This window comes from Ptychodera flava, chromosome 9 (assembly GCF_041260155.1).
Source record: "Ptychodera flava strain L36383 chromosome 9, AS_Pfla_20210202, whole genome shotgun sequence".
Taxonomy (NCBI): Eukaryota; Metazoa; Hemichordata; class Enteropneusta; family Ptychoderidae; genus Ptychodera; species Ptychodera flava.
The window spans coordinates 39488136-39513804 of record NC_091936.1 but is presented as its reverse complement, the minus strand read 5'-3'; the positions used below and the strand labels follow the sequence as shown (position 1 = coordinate 39513804).

The 25669-nt window shown below is 38.5% G+C and overlaps 1 protein-coding gene across 1 annotated transcript; it reads left to right on the top strand.

The window, feature by feature from the left end:
* The first annotated feature begins 1912 nt into the window (after positions 1 to 1912).
* LOC139140945 (uncharacterized) lies at positions 1913 to 7552 on the top strand. Its single transcript, XM_070710451.1, has 3 exons — positions 1913 to 2052; positions 5466 to 5628; positions 7070 to 7552. The coding sequence occupies exons 2-3, from the start codon at positions 5472 to 5474 to the stop codon at positions 7297 to 7299; spliced, it is 387 nt and encodes a 128-aa protein (XP_070566552.1). The 5' UTR covers positions 1913 to 2052; positions 5466 to 5471; the 3' UTR covers positions 7300 to 7552.
* Positions 7553 to 25669: the final 18117 nt, after the last annotated feature.

The window sequence follows — 25669 nt, the reverse complement described above, 5'->3', positions numbered from 1 at the left end:
AATTTTGCCGTTTTTTCCCTTGACATTCACATAATTGAACTCCTTTTGAAGTGAGCATGTAATCGACCTTTTCTCAACATAGAGCCGCCAAGCAGGTCAATTATGGGATATAAAACCTCCAGAGGCAGGTAAACTTTATGGTAGCATGCGTCTAGAAAGACTTCAACTTTTGCTCAAGCCTTTCTCAATAAATATATCAACCATACTCTTCAAAATCAAGGGAAAAATTGGATGTCACCGTGCAAAATTTTTGTGCTAGAGAATTTACAAATTGCCCAAGATTTACCGATATTTGCTATTCAAACTAGAGCTCCAGAGGTCGTATGCGCCTTAATCAAACGTTAATGAGTCTCAAAGAAAGACTTCAACTATTGCTCTAGCTTTTACCAAGCAATATTTCAACCATACTCTTTGAAAGTCAAGAGTAAAAATTGGGGGTCACCATGCAAATTTTTTTGCTAGAGAAATTACAAATCGCCCAACATTTGCCAATATTTTCAATTCAAAGTGCAGGTCCAAAAGCAGGTAAACTTTAAGGTATTATGCGCCTCAATGAAAAGCGTAGACTTTCAATTATTTCACTCGTTGGCATACGCGTAATCGTCAAGGTGTGACAAAACAACCCGCGCAGCACAATGGCACGGGGTAGAAATTGTAGGTCAGCAGCATAATTTCGCTCAAATTCACAGTATATTTTTTGTTAAAAATTTAAAAAGATCTCTTCTTCTTCCCCTCGTTGATGTAAAGGTCTTTTGAGGCCAAAGGTCAAATAGCGTCCAATAACACCTAAAGTTATTGTACTCTGCGTCAAAGTTATTGGACTACGCGTCCTGTGATACCGAAACTTACTGTACGACGAAACTCCATAGGTTACAGACGCAGGTGTATAACAATTATAGTTATAAGTGTTATATAATTGAACCAACGCCACCTATACTACTTTGTTGGTTAAGCAGCAAAAGAAAAGTGTAAGAAAACCGGAGTAAATTACCACCAAGGGAGGTTACGGTGCAAAACTTGATGCAAGAGAAGCAAATAACCCAACATTTACCAGATTGCCATGGCGACAACGGATAATTTTCGGATAGTCTTCACTAAGAGTGTACTGAAACTCAAAGATTTCGACAACTCGGGAGACTCTAAAGGTATCGCGCAGCTGTTCACCAAAATGGAAAGTGGTTGTGTACAGAAGATAAGACTGAATGGCAGTCAAAGTCAGTATCAGACAAAGAAACTTGATTTTTGAAAAAGTTGAAAAAAGTTGAAAGGAGCTAGGACATACATGAATGAGGGACATTACTTTAATTACAACAGCAGGGCTCTCTGTTTCGACCCATTTCGGGGGAGGGGGGTAAAACTTTTCCTGAAATAAGGATCAGTAAAAATCCCGGGGGCATCAGATCCCTAAAAATTATAACAAGGTAGATGCAATGTATACACACAAGTTATTGTACTCAATTAATCTGCTCTGTAACTTGTACGCTATTTGTACACTTTTAAGACATTATTCGGATGCAAGCCAAACTCTTGAAATGAAAAGTTGGCACTTTCTTTATCACCTGTGTATAAAACATATATGCTTTATTTTGTTTTGTTTTTGTTGTGTTTGATGATAAAATATTGTACGTTTATCTAATCGAAAACGTGGTTTGTTGCAGAGATAATTAATGCCCTTGATAATCCTACTAGTGGAACTGATATCGAAGAGGTGTTTGGGACGAATTGAAACGCGTTCGTAACCACTAGAGCACCTTCAAGCAAAGATGTTGTTGTCCGGAAATGGAGGGCGAATATTTACCGGATGTCGACAATTGAAATTGAGATAAATAATCTTTCAGTTCAGCTGTAACGTCGTTCTTTAGGATACAATAGTTCCATAGTCCCTGTAGCATGCAACAATTCGATTGTTCCTGTAAGAATGGACAGAGTTTGCAGCATTGTAATTGTTATAGCTGACTACGATGGCGCCCTTCACTCAATCGATTGCGGTGCATGGGACTGTGAATGAGACTTGTCTGTCAGTCTACTCAGGGCAATTGCTGAATACACACGGTGAGTACTGTGTCAGCATTTCATATATTTGAAAGTTATGGAACTATTAGTTGTTATGACATTGGTGGACCAGTACTGTATTTCAGACGGTGTCACTGCGTAGTTGTGAGAGTACCTTCTCACTATCACAGAGCTTGGCCACCTCCTCACTTTCACAGAGCTTTACACTGGACTTAGGGACTGGTCAGTTTTTTTCGGCCTGGGGGGGCGGTGGATTCATGGGGGGTCACCCTGTTTTTGACTTTTGTGTTGGGGGGGTCATCATGTTTTTGAAATGCCAAATGGGGGGGGGGCAGTGTAATTTTGAATTTTGACACAGGCTCATCATTGCCTAAAATGCATCGCGTCAGCCACAAATTTCATCATTCAGTTGCATTATTCGGCGCGCCCTTCGGGCGCATAACTTTAATGATCAGAGATATTTTTCAGTAAGCCTGACTTTAACATATCAGGCACACATATATCAGAGATATCTCTATGTTCAATATTTTTCAGTGTGCTCTTCAAGCGCATTACTTTTATATATCAGACATTTTTCAGCACGCCCTTCCGGTGCATGACTTTAATATGCAAGACATATATATCAGAGATATCAGGATGTTTCATATTTTTCGGTTTGCCCTTCGGGCGCCATACTTTAATAAATCAGAGATATATTTCAGAGATATCTTGATTTTGCTAAGTGAATGTGAACCATTATGAAATATACAGTACATATGGAAAGCATAACAAATTCCTGATACTTTTCTGTAGTCTCTATGAGAATTCAGTATGAGAAAGCAACATGCACAAATATTTCACAATATATATATATTTGATACAGTGACTTATTTTAGAGATAGAAAAATGACAAGATATCTCTTGTTCTCATTGATGCAACTATTTTCCTTTGTGTCTCAGGTTTTCTCTAAAAAGATGTTTTTTATGACTAAAATAACAGTTAAAACAAGGCAGATTTCGTCATTATTAGCTGTGCTTTTATGGTTTCAATGTTACAAGAAAAGGTCCTCTCAGACACTGCACACATCAGATTTGGCTAAAACAGCTCTCTGTGGCTTCTCAGGAGATTTAATAGAATGGCTGGATTCATGGGGAGGGGGGGGGTTCACCCTGTTTTTGACTTCGGTGATGGGCGGTCACCCATCAAAGTTTTTGATTTACTGTTTTTTCCTCTCTGATATCAATGATTGACATCCATTTCTGTACAACAGTTCAGGACATCTGGCTAAGCATAGAAAGTGTGAAATACATTCACAGCTCATTCAAAATGTACTGTGTTCAAACTTTAAAATTGACTCTTTGAAATTCCTATCTTACAACTGACATGTCAACAATTTCATTAAAACACAGAATGACTGTTGAAAATAAATATCTATAAAATATAAAATATTATATATATATATATATATATATATATATATATATATATATATATATATATATATATATATATATATATACAATTTATATCCACCTTTTGTTTTACCGTTGTCGCGCGGAGGGGAGGTCACCCTTTTTTCGCAATTTGGAATAGGGGAGTCACCCTGTTTTCAAAATTTGGAATGGAGGGGTCAGTCACTTTTTGGCGTCGGCAAAAAATAATCCACCCCCCTCCCCGGCCGAAGAAACTGACCAGTCCCTTAGCTGTGATATTGTGTCCTGGAGCACGGCATTTATAGTTCTCTTTGCTTCTCGCCCTGCCTTAGCAACGAGTAGCGGGAACAGACGCCAGTGTCATCTACATTCTGGCTTGTTTTTGGCGAGAAGGACAGTACATTCAAATATGCAGTTTTTCTGCAGGAAACTGCATCCATGTGAAAATCTCAAGTTCTGTGTGAATGTGAGTCGCAATAGCAATCCGGTACATTCTGCTTAATAAAGGGAAAAAGCAAATACGTGTGACGTTACATTATTTGAAAATGTACAATGACAGTGATAACGATACCGTAATCAATGCAATCGAAAGCGGAGAGTAACGAATATTTATTTTGAACCTTACGAGACACAGTGCGCTGTGTTCACTAGATCAGGGAAAAGAGCGACGCCTTGGTAAAACACTCTTTCTGCTGAAAATCTTGTCAATATTACTGTCATTTTTATCACTGAAATAAATTTAATTCCAGACAAATCGGTTTTAACGGTATGTGCAGTCTGGCCATGAAATAACAGTGAGTAGCAAACAGGAACGAAAATATGAAAAAAGTGCTCAGAATTTACTCCGGAAATGTCTTTTGGATGGGGTTTCATCATCTGCCACGGGGTCATCAATGTTTCCAATACTGATTCTCTTGACTTATTTACCGGTTTGGACAGAGGCGCAAAAATTAGGCCACACCCTTGTTTATGCTTTCATCAGCAATTCAAAATTCATTCATTCGGTTAGTCTTGGTCGAAGTCCCATCATTTACAATTCCGCCTTATGCAACGTTTCGGTTTATACATAACTTCTAATAAAATTTGCATTTCTAGCTTTTGCTCAAAAAGGTTTGTAGTTTTAAGTGTAATGGCAATCAAAAGCAAACGTGCGTTCAACACAATGGCTCAACAACTTTGCTATTCGCCATTGTTTAATTGATACTGACTACAAAAATATCCGGAATAAATTAAGGTCTTTGTTTACTGTTCAGAGTTTTACGTCTAGTTTTAACATGTTCAGCGGAAATCAGAGACAGTGGCTTGTATATATGGCTATTTGTAATTAGCTTTGCATAGTTGGCACCAAGCTATAGATTCTAAAGCAGAACCGTTTGATAGATGGAGGCTGTCACGCAGCCGAACAAAAACAGTCAAAAGACAACGGTAGCGACAAACCACATTTAAAAACAGCTTACATATCCCCCACCCTCCAATTTTTACCACTTATTATAAACTATAACATCTGTGGATATCTTCTTTGAACTGAAAATACAAAAGAAGATTACACCACCGACAAATTGAAGACACTTGGATCCAGTAATTAGTTGTGTGCTGCCAATTGTTTCCTCAGCAAAGAATAGACCGGATTTGCCGCAGGATATTGCAAGCAATATTATCAATGATATCTCATCTACTAAACATTTTTGTCTTATACAAGCCTTACCTGTGTCGTGTGTGCGCCTATTTCTTTACCCTCGCTATCTCTGTATAGTATTCCTGTTAAGAAAACAGTCCATGTCTGTTAATTGCCCTCCCTAATACTCTTCATTAATTTGTGCTACCGAACACAAACGCTGGAGGCTTATCGCAATAGCAGGTCATACCTTAAAACAGCTTCTAACGGATTATGTGGTCAATTGGGTACAATCGTACAGTTTAGTCAAACAGAGTATAAGGCGAAACTTGTTACAGAATGGACAGATGTACAACGTAATGGATATAGAAGTATTTGGTTGTGAATCAAGCGTTTCATTCTTTGCTGCCCCTTAATCATGCAGACGACTATGGCAACAACTCCGGATTTGCGGGCAATCATGGAAGAAAGAGAGCAGAAGTACGAAGACTTGATGAATGCAGGAGACAAAAAAGGTCTGGCGCAGATGTATACCGCTGATGCAAAAATGTTGCATCCGGGACAAAAACCACTGAACGGTAGAGAAGGTCAGTATAAAACAATTAGACTTGATTTTTGAAAGAGCAATTATATAAGGATTATATTACCATGCACTGCCTGTCGCATTTTGATTGGTCGAGCTGAACCACGTGACTGACCACAAATACACAGTAATGGTCTGTTTATATGCCCGTGAATATGAATAATAAGATTAACAACTCAAAGTATCGTAACTTTACAGCTCAAACGTAAATCATAATCAATCACAAAATAAAATGGAGCACTTGTAGGTCAAGTTGAGATATTTTTTCTGAAAACGTCTCCAGATTGGTCAATTTTTTCAGCGCGCGTGACAGTGCGTCGCGTAATGCTCAGTTTCTGGGGACCAGTTGTCGTTCGCTCCTGAAATTTTCGGATATTTTGACGGTTTTCTTGGGTTCGCTGATAATATAATGGAAATAACAGACTCCACGGTGACCATTAACGTTTATTTGTGGGCGCGGGCTCGAGGAAAGCCAAATTAACGGGCTCGGCAAGCCTCGCCCGTTAATTTTTGGCTTTCCTTTCGCCCTTGCCCACAAATAAACGTTAATGGTCAGCGCGTCGTCCGTTATTTCTATATTAACAGTATGGTTTACACCAACGAAAAACACTATACTTGAAGAAACACAATGGAGTAAAAAGCCCATCCCCACAAAACATGACAAAGCATACATAATCAATATCAATATTATATATATATATATATATATATATATATATATATATATATATATATATATATATATATATATATATATATATATATATATATATATATATATACCAAAACTTGTTTGTATCTTCTCAGAGGGGTAAAGTGCTCGATGCAGGGATGCAGAGCAACATTACAATAAATATGAGAACACATCAAGTATGTTTGGTACCTATTACTCGAGTTTCACGCATACACGCGATCGTCAGATGGGTAGATTTTATTGTGTGAAATTTGCTTCAGGTGCTTACATAGACGTATCAGGTTGGGTCAAACCATTTGGTGTTGTGGGTTGGATTGAAATTTGACAAGTAAAATTTGTTTTCGTGTCGGCACTTGGAGACCAACTCGTGTTACTATTTATAACACTCTGCTTTAGCATCAAGCACTGTGATTCCTGACGAGGACATCTGTATACTTCGATATATATATAGATTATATATAGAGAGAGAGAGAGAGAGAGAGAGAGAGAGAGAGAGAGAGAGATGTGTGTGTATGTCTGTGTGTCTGTGTGTGTGTAAAAGTCATACGGATGTTCAAATTTTTGTGTCGTGTCCTCAATCACTCTTGAAGAGAAACAAAGATCTTGGGCTATCTATGAAGACGTGATTCACATTCCAGCCCAAACCTTTGTAATGAAATGTGAACACTTGCTATCGTTGGCCCATAGCAAAAAAACCCTAGGTTTTCAATGTATTGGACGTTAATTTAACTGAAAACATGGTTGTTTTCAGAGATTGCTAAGGCATTTGAAGAAGGTTTATTGCCTGATGACTATACTTCGGACTCTACTGTGGAAGATGTGTTTGGAAAGCCTGGAGATGAGTTCGTAACCACAAGAGCATCCATTAAGTCGGTGAGCAAAGATGGATCGATGACGGTCACGGCCAAAGATGTCGTCGTGTGGAAACACGTGGATGGCGAGTATCTGATACACGTCGACATTTGGAATATGGATGAATGATCTTTTAGCATACACCAGTTTTATTGTCCCTGTAACACACTTCCAGATTGGGCGGTCAGAGTTTGCAGTTGTTCACCGGCAACATCTTTCATTCATAGGTTGATAGTTTGGAAGAGAAAAACGATAGTCCATTATTTTAGATGTGTAATATAACTTTTGCTTAATTCAGCGGGAGTCGAGACGCGACATACCGCTCTTTAAAATTAAACAGTATTCGTTCATACACAAATAAATTGACACTTCCTCACAGTAACGGTATGTCAGATATTTTTTACCAAAGTCTAAGCTGTAACAGACGACGGTGTTCTAACGATGTAGACCAAGAAGTTCAAATAACAATGTGATGACTGCTGGCGACTGCGACGAATGTTGACATCAGATGCAACGAGCATTGTCGGCGTCCAGCACTCGCTGAATGGGGCAGCACAACTGTTGATCACAGTTGCTGTCATTCCAACTCTGGATTATTTCAAAACTCCTTCTTTTCTGGTAGAATAATGTCCAAATTATCCATCACTCAAAAGTAGCTCCTGTAACCTCACTGTACCACCTCTGGATGTTGCGATGGTCGACGCATCGATACAAACTGAGACAAATCTATTTTTAACTTACAAATCGATCGAATGCCCGCTATAACCATAAAAAGTCCAGCCGTGCTATTGCTGATAAATCAATAGTTTCTTCTCTGGACGATGTCAGATTCCTCAGCCATTCTTAACCTTTCTCTAAGGCGAACTGTTTTCGTAAGGTAATACCACATGCAGCCTTCACGAATATTTCCGGTGGGGAGGATTCGGAAAAGGATCCCTCATTTTTCAGATCACCCTCCCTTACATCCTCAGAAATGTCCAATTACCTTCCTTCCTTATCTTTTAATCAGAGGACACCTGTACTCAATTAGAGACAGTGAGTTGGCCACACAATAGCACACCGTCGAGAACGCACCTCGGGGACAGACATTTGGACTCTCAAACTTTTACAATTCTCTTCTGATACACCACATGTGGGGGTTCATTTTAAAGCTCTTGGTGAAAGAACACTTTTCACCGGCTTAGTTTTTCGAAATTCTAAAATTTTTGTTTTTCTCCATAGAGTTAACACAGGGATGGCGGCCATTTTGAATTTCTAATATCGGTAAATCTTGGGTAATTTGTTTCTCTAGTACCAAAATTTGCACGGTGACCCCTGATTTTTATTCTTGATTTTGAAAGAGAATGATTGCAATATACTATGAGGAAAATTTAAGCAAAAGTTTAAGTCTTTCACTTTCGAGGTGCATATTACCTTGCTGTTCATATTATTTCTGTCGCCATATATTTTATCAGTTGAAAAATATCCCAACAGTTAAAATTACCGGTGACCCACTTTGAAATTTTTGATCGCATGTTTATGACATGAAAAATACGAAACTTATACTTCTTGCCTGCATATATAAAATATTTAGGTTAGTTAACTGAATTTATCAAAGCGATGGAATCATAAATGATTGGACTCTAAATTTAGGAAGATAAAATTAGGCCACAGCAGGGACTGTCGACTGCATTTTTTGTGACAGTCTGTGGCGATTAGATATTTGAAAAACAAAAAAAAAAGACGTTGAAGGTGCCGTGGTCAAATGGAGATATCACTTTGGGACGAGAAGTCAAACAGTCATTATTTGTAAAATGGAAGTGAATAAGTAATTAGCACTATTCGCAAAATATAACTTTTCAATTGATTTAATACCCTAATTCAAAGAAAAAGTGGCAACCAATAAGGACCAAACTTCTTTCTAAATTAACGAACTACTGTATGTGTTTTGTCTATCGTAAGTTGAGCGTTGTAAACCATCCTGTAAGACCTCGACCAAACACGAGACTAAGTTATTATGAACCAGCAGAGATTAATGGCAGTGGTGCCATAACTTCTAGAGTTCCATTCACGCACAGGGAACAGCAATAAGTCCCCTGGAGTGGTTTTTTTGTGAAAGTGTTTATTGTACTTGGGCCTCAGCCCAAGTACATTTGTTTTCATTCCGTGGGAAAAAACTCTGTAAGGTATAACCATTTCTGGCTGAGACCAGGGAGGGCAAAATGTCTTGGCTTCATCTTTCTGGCATAATAAATGGCGTAATGATGTTAACTGAATGGAAGTGCTGCTCTCGGCCAGTCTTGAATAAGTGAGATGTGAATATTAATGCTTCTCTATCTGAGTTTTTGCCACAAAATCTTCTGAATATAATCAAAATGTGCATCGAAATGCAACAATTAATGCACCCTCCGTTTCCTAGGCGATGGCACGACCCTTGCTACACCCACTGGACCAGCCAAAGTGGGAGGGGTAATTTCAGTTTGGTCGAACAAGAGGGCTCGAGACCAGAATTTAACATTTAAACTTGAAAACATGTTTAATCGCTGACAAGATGTGGACTAGTGTTAATCCAAGTAAAAGTGTGAAAAGGAAATGTTTTATATCCCGGACACAATGAAAAACATTACGACTGGAAACTGTACCCCCAGCTGAGAATAGTAATGCCCACAGCGATGGAGAACACTTATCCTTGAGCTGAGAAAACCAGACCATCATTTCGAAATAGAGCTGCAGATTCGAGAAGCTCGTTCAAATAGCTAGGTACACCCCATAAAGGGGTGGTTCGAGTTTTGAGGGCAAATTTCGCCTCCTTCATATAGAAATCGTACGTTTGTTTTTCCAGGAGAACACACCATTCGACACAAAATTTGCATGTAAAGGGGTCGCCAGTAAGCACGTGGTCAATCTGGCATAAGAAACAATATGAAATATTGGGTATAGCAACAATATGAAATTGGTATAGCCAGTCCAAAATAAACTGATTTGAACTTTTGTGTTTTGTAATTTATACCACTGCAGTAACATTACCTTTTTTTGACAACATCACACAATGTAATACGTTTTGAAACTGAGTACTCCGACGTATTCTGTGTCTCCTTTGCTAAAAAATACGGTATGCCGATTACCATGTAAGGAGATGATGACGTCAAGACAGATTTGTAGTGCGTTTGGTCCTGGATGGTGCACGAAGTTTTGTCAAGGTAGCTTGTGTATTTATTTCCTAAATGGGAGAGATTAGGGTCGATCTAAACGAAGGCCGAAGAATGTTATGATACTCTAAGCGAGCTGAACTCTAACGCGAATGGAGGATGTCTAGAATGATCTCGTCTCATTAAGATTATTTGGCGGTCAGTATTGAATTTCAACTGCGTCACAAGTTTGCGAAATGAGTATTCCGTCGAACGGTCAACAAACAATATTTTAGAAATCTGGAGACATGGCACATCGCATTTTTATTTTAGTATTTTATATTGTACAAAAGATTTAAGAAGCAATGATTTTGTCGAAAATTCTGAAAAAAATATAGGAAGATTTGATCGCGAACACAATTTTCACTTGGGGTCAACTAGCCCTGCGTACGTGCTGTGTGTTCCGCTACAGCTAATCGCCCCGCTCACCACAGCCCTGAAAAGACCCGTACGTAGGGTCGGTGACTTCAAATCCATTTGGGACTTGACGTAAAAAGCCAAATTACTGCCGAAATTCAGCGTTCTTGGGCCCAAGTCGTATCCCAGCCTACCTCAGCTACTCGATCGCTTCTAAAAATGACAGTCCTTTATTCACTTCTCGTAAATAACCGTCGATGTCGGCAACTCTCTCGCTAGCCTGGGCCCTGCGTACGATGCGTGTGTGTTAGCTGTAGCACATAGCATCGTACGCAGGGCTAGGGGTCAACATGGGTCGCAGCCATGTTGCCTCAAATCTTATTTCTGTCTGCACTCAAAAACTCAAAAATGTCGGATATGAACCTGAAAAATCGATGTAATTTTGTCAAACTTTGGCGAAATTTCAGCCTATAGACAAAATTCATCTAGGTAAGGTAAATTTACTGAAATTTGATCGTGAAATAATCCTGAGCTTGAACGTGACAGCTCGCCTTCTCCGGGAAGTCAAGTATCCAGCTGCCCATACACAGTTGATATGGCCAGGTTTATGAGATTGTTTTCAAGCGACGGCGGCAGACCGTACGTGGCTCTGGATATGAACCTACCGCCGGTGTAGCTGTAATAACTGTTGCGTTGTTTTTAGTGCCCACGGACGAAGTCCTGGGGGTGTTATACTTATAGGTTTGGTCATGTCAGTCCGTCCGTCCGTCCGTTCACGCAGATATCTCAGACATGCCCTGGTCAATTTCTTTCAAACTTTGCACAAGAATGGTAACCAACCCCATACAGATGCACGTCGATTTGTTTCACAATGCGATCGAATTTGGCCGTGTTAGAGGACTTTTTAGTTTACACCTCCATAGACTCCCATGTATAAGGCAGTTCTCCATAGACACCATGTATAAGGCCAAGAAAAATAAAAATTTAGTTTCTCATCGTATTCATATTGCCTAAAGCATGCAGTGACACAGTTTTTTGTCCCCACGGATACAGTCCAGGGGGCTTACATATTGGGTCATATCCGTCCGTGAGTCCATCAGTGAGTCCATCCGTTCACGCAGATATCTCAGACATTTTGACAAAATATCATGTGACCTTGGTGACCTTTGACCTCAAATATACATTATTGTCCATAACTCAGTAACCACAAGTGCTAAACCTTTCATATTTGGTATGATGGGACACCTTATGACGCCACATATTGTACCCCATTAATTATACACATATCTAATTTTGAGCGAGCCAATAGAGCTAGAGGTCTGATTTTTGGTATATAGGAATAACTTAGCAATACAATTATTATGACAACATGTGACGTGACCTCAATGACCTTTGACCTCAAATATACATATTTGTCCACAACTCAGTAACCACAAGTGCTACACCCTTCATATTGGTATGATAGGACACCTTATGACACCATATATTGTACCTCATTAATTATGCGCATATCTTATTTTGAGCGAGCCAATAGAGCTAGAGGTCTGATTTTTGGTATATAGGAATAACTTAGCAATACAATTATTTTGACAAAATGTCACGTGACCTCAATGACCTTTGACCTCATATATATTTGTCCACAACTCAGTAACCACAACTGCTACACCCTTCATATTTGGTATGATGGGACACCTTATGACACCACATATTGTACCTCATTAATTATGCACATATCTAATTCTGAGCAAGCCAATAGAGCTGGATGTCCGATTTTCGGTATATAGGGATAACTATAGGGTAGAAATCTAAATATGCCCATCTAAATATTAGACATCTACCATCGAGAACAAAAGAAATTTGCTGTAATTTGAATATTTAAGGAGTTTAAGCAATTTCCACTATAAATAAAGAACCCCTGCCTCAAACTCCACAAAACTTGCTAGACATATTTTGCCGTTGTCATGCCATTGCTTCATTTAATAACCAGTTAATCCCTAATTGACAGGAGGAAATTCAAGACCATATTTGAATAGTAGTATATATTGTCCTCAAAATTACTCTATCACGGCCCAAGTACTCATTGCCTTCAGCAATACTGCCTTGTTTTATTTTATTTCATCAATTTTGACTGTGATATTTCAAAAAAAAAAGATTTCAACCTAAAACTGTCTGACTGCTTTGATCGTTACTACAAGTAATTTTATTATTTTGACTGTGATATTTCAAATAAAGTTTTCGACTGCAAACTGTCTGACTGCTTTCTTTATCACCTAAGTCCTTCTTTCCTCTCCAACCTGTGTATACATCACTGTAATTGCTCCGCTAACATTGCCAACTGGCCAATCGGCTGTCCGAATCAACACCACAGTTGTCCCATACGTAGTAAAACAAGGTCTGAAAACCTTCACGCTTCCTTGTCATTTTTACTCATCTAAGTAGATTAGCTAATGTTACAACCTGTATTAAGCAAATATGTTTCTCATTCTGCCACAGCAAGTGTTTTCCTCAACACCACTTGGCTGGTGACTTTTCAATTACTGGTTCCTATTAATGTAATTGTAAAATTTTCTTAATATATATAAATTTATGATACCAGGTCTTTTTGCAAAAAACCTGAAAGTGAAAGGTGGATAATTTTCGAGTTGTGCAAGTGAGATTTTCATCTTTTCTGTTCCAATTGTTGGACGTTTCTGTTTTATCACATTGTATTTGCATTGTTCTGCATCCTAAAACATGCTGAAAGCCTGGACGGCAAATTTTATCTTCAATCGCCTCGTGACGCAAATTTATGAAGAATGATACAGCAATGACGTGATTTCTGGTAATTTCTGGTTTGCGGCAAAAATACAGGTTATGATGAAGTAACGACTTTTAAGTACTTACCATTGTACTGTGTCGCAACTCTCATAGGAGGTTGTACAGGTATATGCCATCAGAATTGACTACTTTTTCCTGCCAAAAAACAACAACAAAAACAAAACAAAGCACGCCGATTTATTATCCTAGAAACCCTTAAACATGTGTCGATAACATGAGAAATACCCCTGGCTGTAGAAAAAGTTCCACATGCAAAATACGAACTGTAAATGACCAGAAAATATTCCTGAAATTTGTGAAGATCCCCTGATGACCGTGATATACATGTCGCAATCAAACTCTGGTGAACTTGTTTGTTTACTGATCTGGTCATGTAGCTATTTTTATTTTCATGATGCTTGTTGGATGGAGTCCCTACAATGGATCTGATTTTCACTTTTTATAACTACATTGGTTAATTCTATGAGTATGCAGGGTTGGTAGTAGCCTTACCAAAATTGGCTGGGTGGGGGTAAGTAAAACGTCGTGTTGATGCAATCTTGCATTTCAAATTCTTGAAAGTTGCCAATATGAATAACTTTGCGCGGAATTTACATTCTATCCATTTTAGCGTACGCAATAACAATAAATATGGTATATTTAAATGGTAGCCGGTGAAAAAAAATTTCTTTCAGAGTGAAACAAATCCTTAGTAACGAAAGTAGTGTGTACGTGCTTTCTAAAGTAAGTAGAACAGCAATATAACCATCTTCTCTCCCAAACTATTTACCTTACAGTCTGTGCAAATGTTTACATGAATGATTAGGCATGGGACTAGACTTGGTTCAAGTCGGTGAATTTAAAAAAAATAAAATCATTTGTAATAGTTTCTCTTGTGTCTCTCCTATTTCGTACAAACCTATCCGGAATTTGGCAGCTCTCGCCAGGTTTTCCCAGCGATTGAATGCTTCACGTTTGAGTCTGCGCAGTAGTGAGTTAGTTTCTGCCGGTGATTCCGGGTGAAACTCCGCTGTATAGCGTTCACTCCACTCATCGCGTTCACCCTACTCATCGCGTCCACTCACGCGCGCGTTTCTCATGAAAGCAGAATACAAATCATTGCGTTCACTCCACTCAAACATTCACAAATCACAGACTTGAACCAAGTCTAGCATGGGACGTAAGTCCATTCAATGGTTACCCCAAAAAAGCAAGCAACATATTTTAAACGTTTAAAAATAAGCATGAGTCCTCATTACTGTAGACAGAATAAATCTTGATGGCTACTGTGCATAAACCAGGTTGGCAGCAGACAGAACAAGGGCACACATTTTTGCAAGATAACCTTCTTTTCTCCCCAACTATTTGCCTTACAGTCTGTGTAAGTAAAACTAGTATTTTGGAAAGGCGTTTCCAGCCATTTTTGAAAAACATGTTTACGTCACGGTCCTACTGTTTGTCGCGAATATTCTTTTTGTCTTTGTCGTCACAATGAAAATTGAATTTGGACTTCGATCTAATGTACAACTTGTTCCTCATACAAAAACATTAATTGGCAGATCACTAGACTTTATTTGGAATAGCTGGTAGCCCTGAAAAGCGAAGTTTGCGAATTATCACAATATGACTCTATACCATCAACAAAATTATCAGAGCTTGGTGTTTCACCAAATGCGTTTAGTTTTGTGCGGACAAACTTGAAATTTTACTCCATTTTCAACCTGCGTGTTGCTAGTGCGGAAATTGTACCCTCAATACCCTTGAAGACAATACCAAGCTCGATATTTTACTGGACGTGAGACTGTTCAGAGTGAATTTTGGCCACAATTCAGTTCTCTCGGAGAAGACAGTTACTTGGGATGTGTTCCAATTCACGAAGGATCTCACAAATAAATGAAGGCATAAAGGTTGACGTGCTGCCAATTAACATTTATTCTCCATAGTCTCCATGCACACGCGCCTTGATATAACGGATGGAGGTTCGTCATTTCTCAGATGTTCGATGACTAAATTAAGTGTCGTTATAGCAATGATTACCTCGTTCAACTCTACCCAGTAATTGACCTGCTAGGCGGCTGTATCTTGAGTAAAGGTCATACTTGAATTAAAGCTTGAACTTCAAAGCAAGTATATCTGTTTAAAGTTCAAGAGGAAAAACCGGAAAATTCAGCCAATTTTGGAAACCGGGCGCTCCGGTGGACCTTTTCTTTCAGGAACGGCGTTGCAAAACGCCCCCACACGGCAGGGTAATCGACTTTGCTTCCTTAACGGGACATCACTTTCTGAAGCTAACTCCTTACCTCGATTTACACATCCCTAGGAGTAAAAATAATGTTTTGTGACGTGACGTTCACACCTTAATCTAAAGTTAAAGAAGCATGGCTGCATGTAGCACAAACCAAACTCGGGTACGACTTTCTTTCATGGGTGACCAAAGCATTCCGCCGGACAGTCAACTAACCTCCACAATGTTTCAACTGACTTTAAAAACAATGTAAGTCATCGCAAAAGAAAACACAAAACCTAAACAAATCAAAACTAACAACAAACAAACAATTGGGCTTGGAATTGACATGGGGTCTCTTAGGGTCATTGACCTGACAAGTTCACTGGGATGAAAGAGTTCCACGCAGGCCATGCTTTGCTGTTTTGGGTCACTATTAATCAGGGAAAATAATAAAAAGATGTTTGACAGTTTTCGCAACTAAATGTCCTCTAGAAAGTATGTAACAGTCTTACTGTTTTGATTGCATCTAGATAGAATACGCCTCGGGGAAAGTTATTCGTACTCTCAAATCTTTTTAGTTCTTTTCTTATCTACCACTTGTGGGGGTTCATTTTAAAGCTCCTGGTGTTTAAAAACTTTTCGCCGTCTTTGTTTTTCGAAAATTGAAAATTTGATTTTTCTCCATAGGATTTAACACAGAGTTGGCGTCCAGTTTGAATTAAAACTATCGGTAAACTTCCTGTGGTCAGAAATTCAGTATTTCTGGTTGTTGAACCGTGACTTAGGGAGCAATTATCGGAGACTTTGAAATTGGATGATGACCTTGTTTGAAAAGTTGAACGCATGGGAAACTTTGTTGATCTGAACAAAATAATAAGGACTCTACATAAAGCTACGGCCACACAGTACACACCACAGCAAAAAGTTATCCTCAGGAAAGAATGTAACACTATTAGTGTTTTGATTGGATTAATTTTTGCCTACGTGTGGAGGCTTTTGATCCAAAATTTGACCTAGTAGGTGACTCTATGTTTGGAAAAGGTCAATTATGTACTTGAATATGAGCTAAATCGGCAATGAAAGATTATTCATATGAATTTTACACTGGTATGCAGATTAGAATGGACAGTGAAATTGATCTAAATGTTGCTACACTTGTGTAATTGGTTTGTAAAGTTGTTCCAAAACTTGCCTCAGAAGTTGCACTGACTTGAAAATCAAAGAGTTTTAATAAACACACACCAGGGAGTACTCTTTACAGTACACTTCACATATTACATTCCTTGTATACCGTTGCTTTGAGTTACATTGTATCACAGCTGAGTCAGAGTCTAGCTGTCATTAAACTCTTGTTGCCTATGCATTGTACATACGCCAGAAGTAGTAAGTGAGAAAGTTGTCAAAGTACTGTACGGGGATAGAATCTTTACGATAATAAGGGAAAAAGACTGTAAAATTCGGCCAATTTTGGGAGTTTGTGCGCCCCGGCGTATTTTTATTGTTTCGGTTCCCAAGAACGCTCTCACAAAAACCGAGTACTCGACTCGGCTTCTATGAAAGGGACTATATTTTGTGCAGGGGTTTCATTAAGAGCCGGCAGCCGGCGAAATTGACCGGTTACTCTCACGATATTGCCGGCTACTTTTCGGAAAATTTGAACTCTTTCATAGCTAAAATATGTTTTACCTTCTGAAATGATACGGAAGTTTCACAAGCTGTGTAATCAAACTTTTCAACGGCTTTTATGTGAAACAAAATTTAGAAGACGAGCGACTATTACGATCGCCTTGTACTACGATGCATGCAGCACGGTGTTGAGTATACTGCCTCAATAAAAATCGGAATTGCAACGGACGATTCTATTGGCTACCTGAATTGCTGATCCCTATGTGGTGACCTTTTTATACGGCAATGAAAACGTGCATACTATCGGCCGTCGTTAGCTCAACTCAAAATGGTCGATGAACAAATGAAGACGGAAGCGATCGCAAGGTCAAGCTTTGCTATACGATCTTCGATTTTTAAGTGGACCAAGAAACAAAAGAAGGATAATTACGTGGATTTAAACTGTTTTCGAAGGCAATGACCTGATTTTTTTCTCAAGAAAAAACTTCCCGATTACAGTTCGAATTTTAGTAAGCCGACGTGCGTTGAACTGCGGTAGGCGTAAATGTGAAGGTATATAACCAGCTGGACAGGAGGTATGATATGTACTGCTTTTCGGTCTATCGACGCCAATAAGAACGTCACCTAGAGTGGTTTACAATACGATCAGACCTCTAAATTCACTTCAAAATGATCGTCAGATTAAATCCAAATGTGAGCTTTTGAACGTACAACTTTTCATATCCTATATCAAGGTTTTTACTTTGCATACCCATATAGTCAAATAACCTTGAGGGTCTTTGATTCTATTTGCGAAATATGGTAATGATTGTCAGTTTTTATCATTGTTGTCATATAAATTATCCTTTTTACCTCCCCACTAGTGGTCTTACAGTCCTTCATCAACAGATTTCCATACCAAACATCAGGGTTCTTAATTTTAAGCATAACAATATACATTAATGAAAAGTTTCTCATTTACTGTGCTTAAAATATGAGTGTTTCATCAAGGATGGCATCAACAAGGGGGATTTTCCCCCTTTACCAGAAAATTTCGGGGGCATTTCATCAGTTCATGTGTTCTACTTGTACCTCTAAGGTGTGACTGGCACCATTTCATGGGGGGGGGAGTGGTCCCCCTTGACAAATTGGGGGTGCCAACATTTCAACAGAGGAGGAATCCCCTATCCCCCTGTCTAGATGTAACACTGTATAATATCATCTACATATCAAATTTATATCATTAATAATAGTGAATTATTATAGTTTACCTCCTAAAAGCATAGAGGCTCTAAAGACTTCAGTTTTCTTTATTCAAAATATCGTCAACATTACCACATTTTATCATTTTTTAATTATGAATTATCATATTTAGGCCTAATCTCCCAGGAAAATGGCTTTTATGATATGAACACAAATTGCCCTGGAACACTGCTGACAATTCTCCTGAAAATACTAGAAATTCAAGTGACTGTGAGCTGTAAAAAGTGAATTTTATCTCATTTTTCAGGGTTTCCGGCCTTTGGCTGGGAGGGGGAACACCCCCTCCCGGACCCTCCCCCGACGACGACCGCTTTGTGGTCATGGCAGCTGCAAGTCGCCTACTTTTCCATTCTGGCCCCCTACTTCAAAACTTAATGAAACCCCTGTTGTGGCGCTAATTCCTCAACTATACGTTGTGGGAAACTATGGCGAGGGCTATTCTCCTAAGTCTCAATATCGATGGAAGCAGGTCATGAGTTTTCCAACTTGAATTTATTCGACGTTTTAGCTTAAACTACGCAATCAGCCGTTGGTCTCTGGCAGGATTACTTTCCTTTCGCACTATCTTCGGCAATGTTGAGTTATTTTCAGCTAAGAAAGGTTGTTATTTGTGATAAAAATATAAATAGAGTCTCTAACTTAAATTGTGAATATCGAGGTCTTATTGCCTGAAGTCGGCGGGAGGCGGGATTCGGGGGAGGGTTGGATATCCCGAAGGTTTTCATAGGGTTGGGTACCACACGAGTTAAAAACATTTATTCATTTATATTACTAAGAAACGTAAGAAAATTGATTTAAATGATCAGGCGCAAGACCATGTAGTATTCTGAAAGTTTGGACGGCAATAAAGTAATCAATTCTGAAATCTATGGGCAGCTAGTGGAGTTGTCAGAATAGAACGTGAAGAAAATGTTACATCGACTCCTAAGATCACTCTACCTGCTCTTTCCTGAAGTTTGTAAATTCGTTGCAGATCAGTTTTCGAAGTGTTACCCCAAACTGTACAACAATAGCCATATACAGAAACAAAAATTGCATTGTAAACTAACATAAGAGTATTCAATGGGGTCAAAGGTCGCAGTTTTCTCAGCACCAGTTGAATTATGAATGCCCAGGGAGAAAGGGGTATTTATAGGCTCCCCCTGCCTTTAAGTTCTTCTGGGCAAAGTTGGCGGTTTTTAATTATACCCCGGTAGGTGTAACCAAGGCAGTTATCAGTGAATGAAGAACACAACCATTGGCCTATGATGTGTTGCTAATGTCTGTGATCAAGGGCAGGAGTGCCTCTACACACGATTTTACCATCCAGGTTGGTATTTGATCTAGTTTACAGTGTTTACTAGGTGACTGCATGATGATCTTCCTAATGACATCTGAGGAAACCGGTAAATGGTGGACTTCTGACTTATGTTAATGTTTACAAATACCTTGGTCATTATATATCTTGTGATCTTAAAGATAATGAAGATATTCAGGCTCAGACTCGATTTTTATACGCTAGAGGTAATGCTATCATTCGCGACTTTAAATTTGCTTCTTTGTCGGTTAAGTGTTATGTTTTGTTTTGGGTATTTTTTGGGGGGGTATTCCATACAGTTCTTATCTATGGTGTTATTTTTCTATGGAAATGTTTAATATCGTTAGGAGAATATATTATCAGAGATTTCGTAAATTAACAGGTTTCAAATATAGTAATGTTCAAAGGAATACTCTATTACTTGTTAATCTCCATGTGTTAACCTTTGATGAAATACTTAGGAACAGTGTTGGCGCTAGGAATTTTTTCATTGTAGCCACAGTCTGTTAGTGTGGTTAAAGCCATTGCTCGCGATCCCAGGGATCGCCTTTGTTCTAGTCTGTAAGAGGATTTTGGAGGTGTGATAGCCTTTTGTTTTCCATTGAAATTGTAATCTGATGGGTAACTTTTCTGATGAGACAATCTGGTGCCAACGAATGCCTTTAAAATGATCAAAATTTTTTTAGCCACAAGCAATTTTTATTAGGCACACCCAACAAATCAATTTCACATACAAATCGCATAAACCCTTTTTTCAATAACATTTATACTTTATTATCCACATGTCGGGCCAGGGTTGTTGTACATACACTTTAAAGATTCCTCGACAGATAAACTGCTGAGCACATTTTCTGCTAATTTTATAGCTGCAGATAACAATGACCAGGGGCACAGTAAAACTCCAGGTCCTTTGTGGAAGTTGTCTGTCCTTCAATTAAAAAATATGTATTAAACAAAAAATGGTCTTAACTCCGTTCAGATTTATAATTCATGAGTGCTGGTGAATAATTTGACCCCTCTCTTTATAGACAGGGATAAACAAACTTCTGTTTATTTTTAACTTTTATTATGACACAAACAACAAAGAGAGTTCTTGGAACAAAACTTGCAAACATGTCATGAAAAAATCATCAAAGTCTAATCATTGGCCATGACTGTTCCTCTTTTTTATTTTTAACATGATTTAAAAAATGTTGTACATACCATTATCTGGTGATCTTGATAAAATTACAGTGATTGCCTGACTATGCAAAGCATTGTCCATAAAGTATCAAAGAAAACTATTGGTATGAAAAAATTGCTTAGGTTTTGAGACATAAGGTTTTGAAAATTAATTAAATTCGCAAACTCAGTGAAAAATCAAAAGAGCAAATCGTCAATACGACAAATCTAGGATCAACCGACTCATCTGTAGTCTCACATTTTATACTTCCATGCACAGACAAAAGCCTTGCTGTAATTTGTTCAACCATGGTCTAGACCGTGGTTCATCTGTCTTTGTTCTCTTCTCGGTGGTTTGCTTATTTCTTTTTGTTTTTGTAAATTAAACGCTATTTTAAACCTAGTTTCTTTCCCAGCTGAGAACAATCAAAAAATTATTTTGTCGCTGCTCGCAAGCCGCATCGTACTGTGCATTCGTAACACATTTGCACTGTTTGGGTGTCTCATGGACCGGAGTATACAAACTGGGGATCATGAAACTTTTTCGCGCATGCTCATTTTAGCTCTGGTCAAACTACAACGCCATCACTTCAGTCTGTCAGTTGCATGCCCGGGGACTCTGCCGTCGATCATCGGTCGACGTACGATAGAGCAACAAATTATTTTGTTCAGAGGCTAGATATTTAAATGACTGAATATTTCGATAATCTGACCGATCTAAGGGTTATTTTGATACGTTAAAAGTAACAGAACCAGCGTGGTTAACGATGGTGCCCGCTGTTTGGAATACGTTGGGCTGGTATGCTTGGTGTATGCTTTTGTCAACTCCGGACCGATATACACTTCACATATTTACAAAAGCTTCCGAGATGCTACGCATTGGCCCTCGTATAGTATTAAAGACAAACTCAAGTTTTAAATTCTTTAATTTCAAAAATCACGATTGACTAAGTGATTGACTGACATTCAAAACCGTGGTTTACATATCTAGGACATTTGGTATCAAACTATTCAAGGGAAAACGCGCCAAAAATCGCTGCTTAATTTCACTTACGGTTCACCTGATATATTCCTCCAGTGCAAGGCTCCATAGGGTCTTCCCGAACAAATGTAACTTTTCGCGTCGTCTGCTATTTTGTGTATGTAGGGCTCTCTGGTCATATGTTCGTCGATTTTCGGATAAGTTTCGGCGTGATCGTCAACTACATCGTACACATGCTGAGCATCCCGTAGAAACATTACCAAACACCTAATGGCTTCCGAAGAGTAGAATCTTTCAACCATTTTAGGAAGCTCGATATCAAAATTCTCAAGTGTTGGCAAGTTAATGTCTAAAACTTTCGAATACAGCGGTAAGGTAACAGATATATAACGTTCTTTCGCGTCCGGGTCGACGCCATTTTTGGCAAGACTCTTTATCCTCAATTTTAGCTTAATGCCGTCCAGATGAACCGAAGAATCTACAGAGACTTTCCTTCCACAATCATTTCTGTAGGATTCTAACGATACTATTTGTACAAGTTTTGACAATTCTGCGACGTCGAAAGTTTCATCGAACGAAACATATTCCGTGTGATTTTTCACCCATCTATCCTTCATGTGTCTTCGAATTGGCACCGCCACAAGACTGCGATTCTGATGTAAAGCGACATTTAAGGCAAATCTGAGTGAGTTGTACAAAGAGTTCGGTCCGGATGGACCGTATTTCAAGAGAGGCAGGAGGTAGCGCGTTGTTTTCGTCAAACCATGTCATTCATCGATTTCTCTGATATGTTCAGCGCACTTCCTCGTGCTGACGGAGAGTAACTTTCTTCGACAGCATGAGGAGCGCTCACATTCGGGTTGAAAACTCTAAAAGTCTTTCTAGAATCGAGCACCGTCGTTGCCTTTCACTGGTATCGTTATCTGGAATATGTTTTCTCTCGTTGATTATAGCATTGGTATTTCTCTGCAATGGAAAAAAACAAACAAACAAACAAACAAACAAACAAATAAGAGTTGAGGAAATGGCACAGTAGCGAAGTCGAGAGAAATATTTGATTGTACTGAAATTGCATAGGGATGTGGAAACCATATAATAATTATCTAAGCTTACCCTTTAATACATTACCCTTTGTAACAAGTTCGAATAAAATCAGCCAAGGCACGTCTTTGGAAATGGTTCATAACATGACAGTAAGACTTCACAGACATCTGCGTTCAATGGTGTGTACGTTATTGACTTTGGTGAAAGATACATACTAGAACACTGAAAGACCGTATTTAAACCTTCAAAACTAAGTACCTTACATCACGAGAGATATCCTACAATTAAAGAAGTTCATCCATAGCCGTGTCGTTATAAAGTGGTCGTCATCGATAGCTTAGGACAAGGATGAATAATAGAAGACGCCAATCTTATCGTGAACATTAATCGGCGAATGTGCGGTGAAATTGAATGGTTCGTTCACATATTAGACCTACATTTTAATATTATTATTGTTATACTTTATTAAGTATCAATTATAATTAACTTATGTTTGGGTTATCATCCCCCATACTTTGGGGGATCTGAAAACTGAAGTAGAAGTGTGGAATAGTTGCTTTTAAATATATAACTGTATGAAAAGCACTCAGCTAGCAGCCATTTTGGATCTCATCGTGTTAAACGAATTTGTAAGCTATTGCCATTGTCTTTGTATAGGATTGGAATGAAATCCACCCTGGCATGTTTGTGATATGCTCATTATTACTTAAAATAATTGACGACAAAGTTAGCCTTCTAGCGAACAATAAAACAAATCGACGTACGTAATGATCAACTCGTTGTCTTGACACAGTGTCTGAATGAAACCCACATGGTTGTAAATTTGTGTTTTAGGAGAAAGTTTGCCGTATTGGATTGTATCGGAAACTAATTGGTGCGCATTTGTATGACATTGCACGCTGTTTAAAGCCCTAATAGCTGTGAATTTTATTCATTATTTTCATGATTTTATTTTCAAACCCAAGTTGGTTAGTGTAAATGTGCTGACTGAAGGTTGTGTATAGAAGTATCACTGCTCCCTGATTTGGACCATGCCTACATGGTTTAACAGGCTGAATAATAAACGGATGCCGCACCCATAAAATGGCGCCCTCACGTGAAAAGTACAAAAAAAACCCAGTATTTCTTGCTCATACACATCATGATCATACCAGAAACAAGCATGATGCCATCTACTGAAATATATAAAACACAATGGCCAACATTTTGTTGTTGTAATCTTTGTTTTCTCTGTCACATGATTAGTTTTTTAAAATGGCGGGAAATCTAAAACGATTGTAAAACTTGAATTTATATGCCACTCTCGACACTCATGACAGTGTTATACACTTTTTCGGTCTTTAATGGGTCTTATTCAAAGAAAACGTTTGGAAAACTGAGGATATTTTGAGATTGGTTTATAACACATTCTCAGCTATTGGGGCTCGAAGTGCAAAGTTTAGGACGTGTTTGAAAAACCGCAAAGCCCCATATACGGCCTAATTACGCGATATGCCACCTTTTATCGAATCTTTCTAGCACGTTTAGATTTCTCATTTCGTTGTAGTTGTCTGCGGAGAAACGCACACTGACTTTGGATATAGTTAATTGTGGCTTTTATCACCGAAAATAATAGTAAAAAATGATGGCGAGTAGATTTATACTCGGCACATTTTAAAGGGGAACAGTGAAACTAAACAATAATACCGAACACATAAAATTTGTCTCGTTTTGCAGAACAGCCGTAAAACTTAAAAGGTATTTTCTACATGGTACGCGTAGCAGATGTGACAATGACGTCACAGAGGTTACTTGTGACGGTGGATAAGCGCAGAGCGTGCATATAGTGCAATAAGGTCTTCGCACTTTTTATTGTCGTATACCTGATGACACATCATTTTCGGATTTCTTTTCGACTCGATATAGGTCAGCGACACAGTATGGCTTTCAGATTTAAACATCATGACGAAGTATATTTCATTTTTATACGTTCGTACCGGTTTGCTGCTCGAAATCGATGATTTTCTGTCCTATTTGCTCTATAAAAAGGAAGCGTGTACAATTTTCGTGCCATTGGCATGTCTGTTTTCATATGGTTCGGAACACAGTCCATATTTGGTTTAAAGCCCGGCTCAAAAAGACCCGGAACGGGGATTAGCTTAGGTGTTAAGAAGATTATGAGGCGTTTCTGCCTTTTGTCTTCTTTATGTTGCTAGGTTTTTTACACTGCACAGTTACTTGTGTTTGTTCTGTCTCTGTTTGTTGTTGAAGTTAATGCAAAATGTCAATTTTAGTGTGAAAGAAGTGCAATAAATGAATGGTATCTAAATTGCTGATTCGTTTTTTTAGAAAACATGAAATTAAAAAAATATTTTGATTCTGAAAGGTTATAATGTAGGCATTCGAATCTTTTAAAGACAAATTTGTGAATTTGATTTCACTACAATTGCAGTTAATATAATTTTACACTCTTTATTCTTTCATATCAAAAGAAAGGACATACACCGAGTGGTCAGCCCGGTTATATTTCGATGTAACGTAAGTTACTATCAAGATTTACACCGTTTTCTCTCCAAATAGCCATTCAGATTTTGCCGCCCATCTATGTTTCATTCGTATCT

Coding starts and splice junctions, on each gene's coding strand:
- LOC139140945 (XM_070710451.1), top strand. CDS start 5,472: ATGGCAACAACTCCGGATTTGCGGGCAATCATGGAAGAAAGAGAGCAG. Junction 5,629..7,069: donor ACCACTGAACGGTAGAGAAG/GTCAGTATAAAA, acceptor GGTTGTTTTCAG/AGATTGCTAAGGCATTTGAA.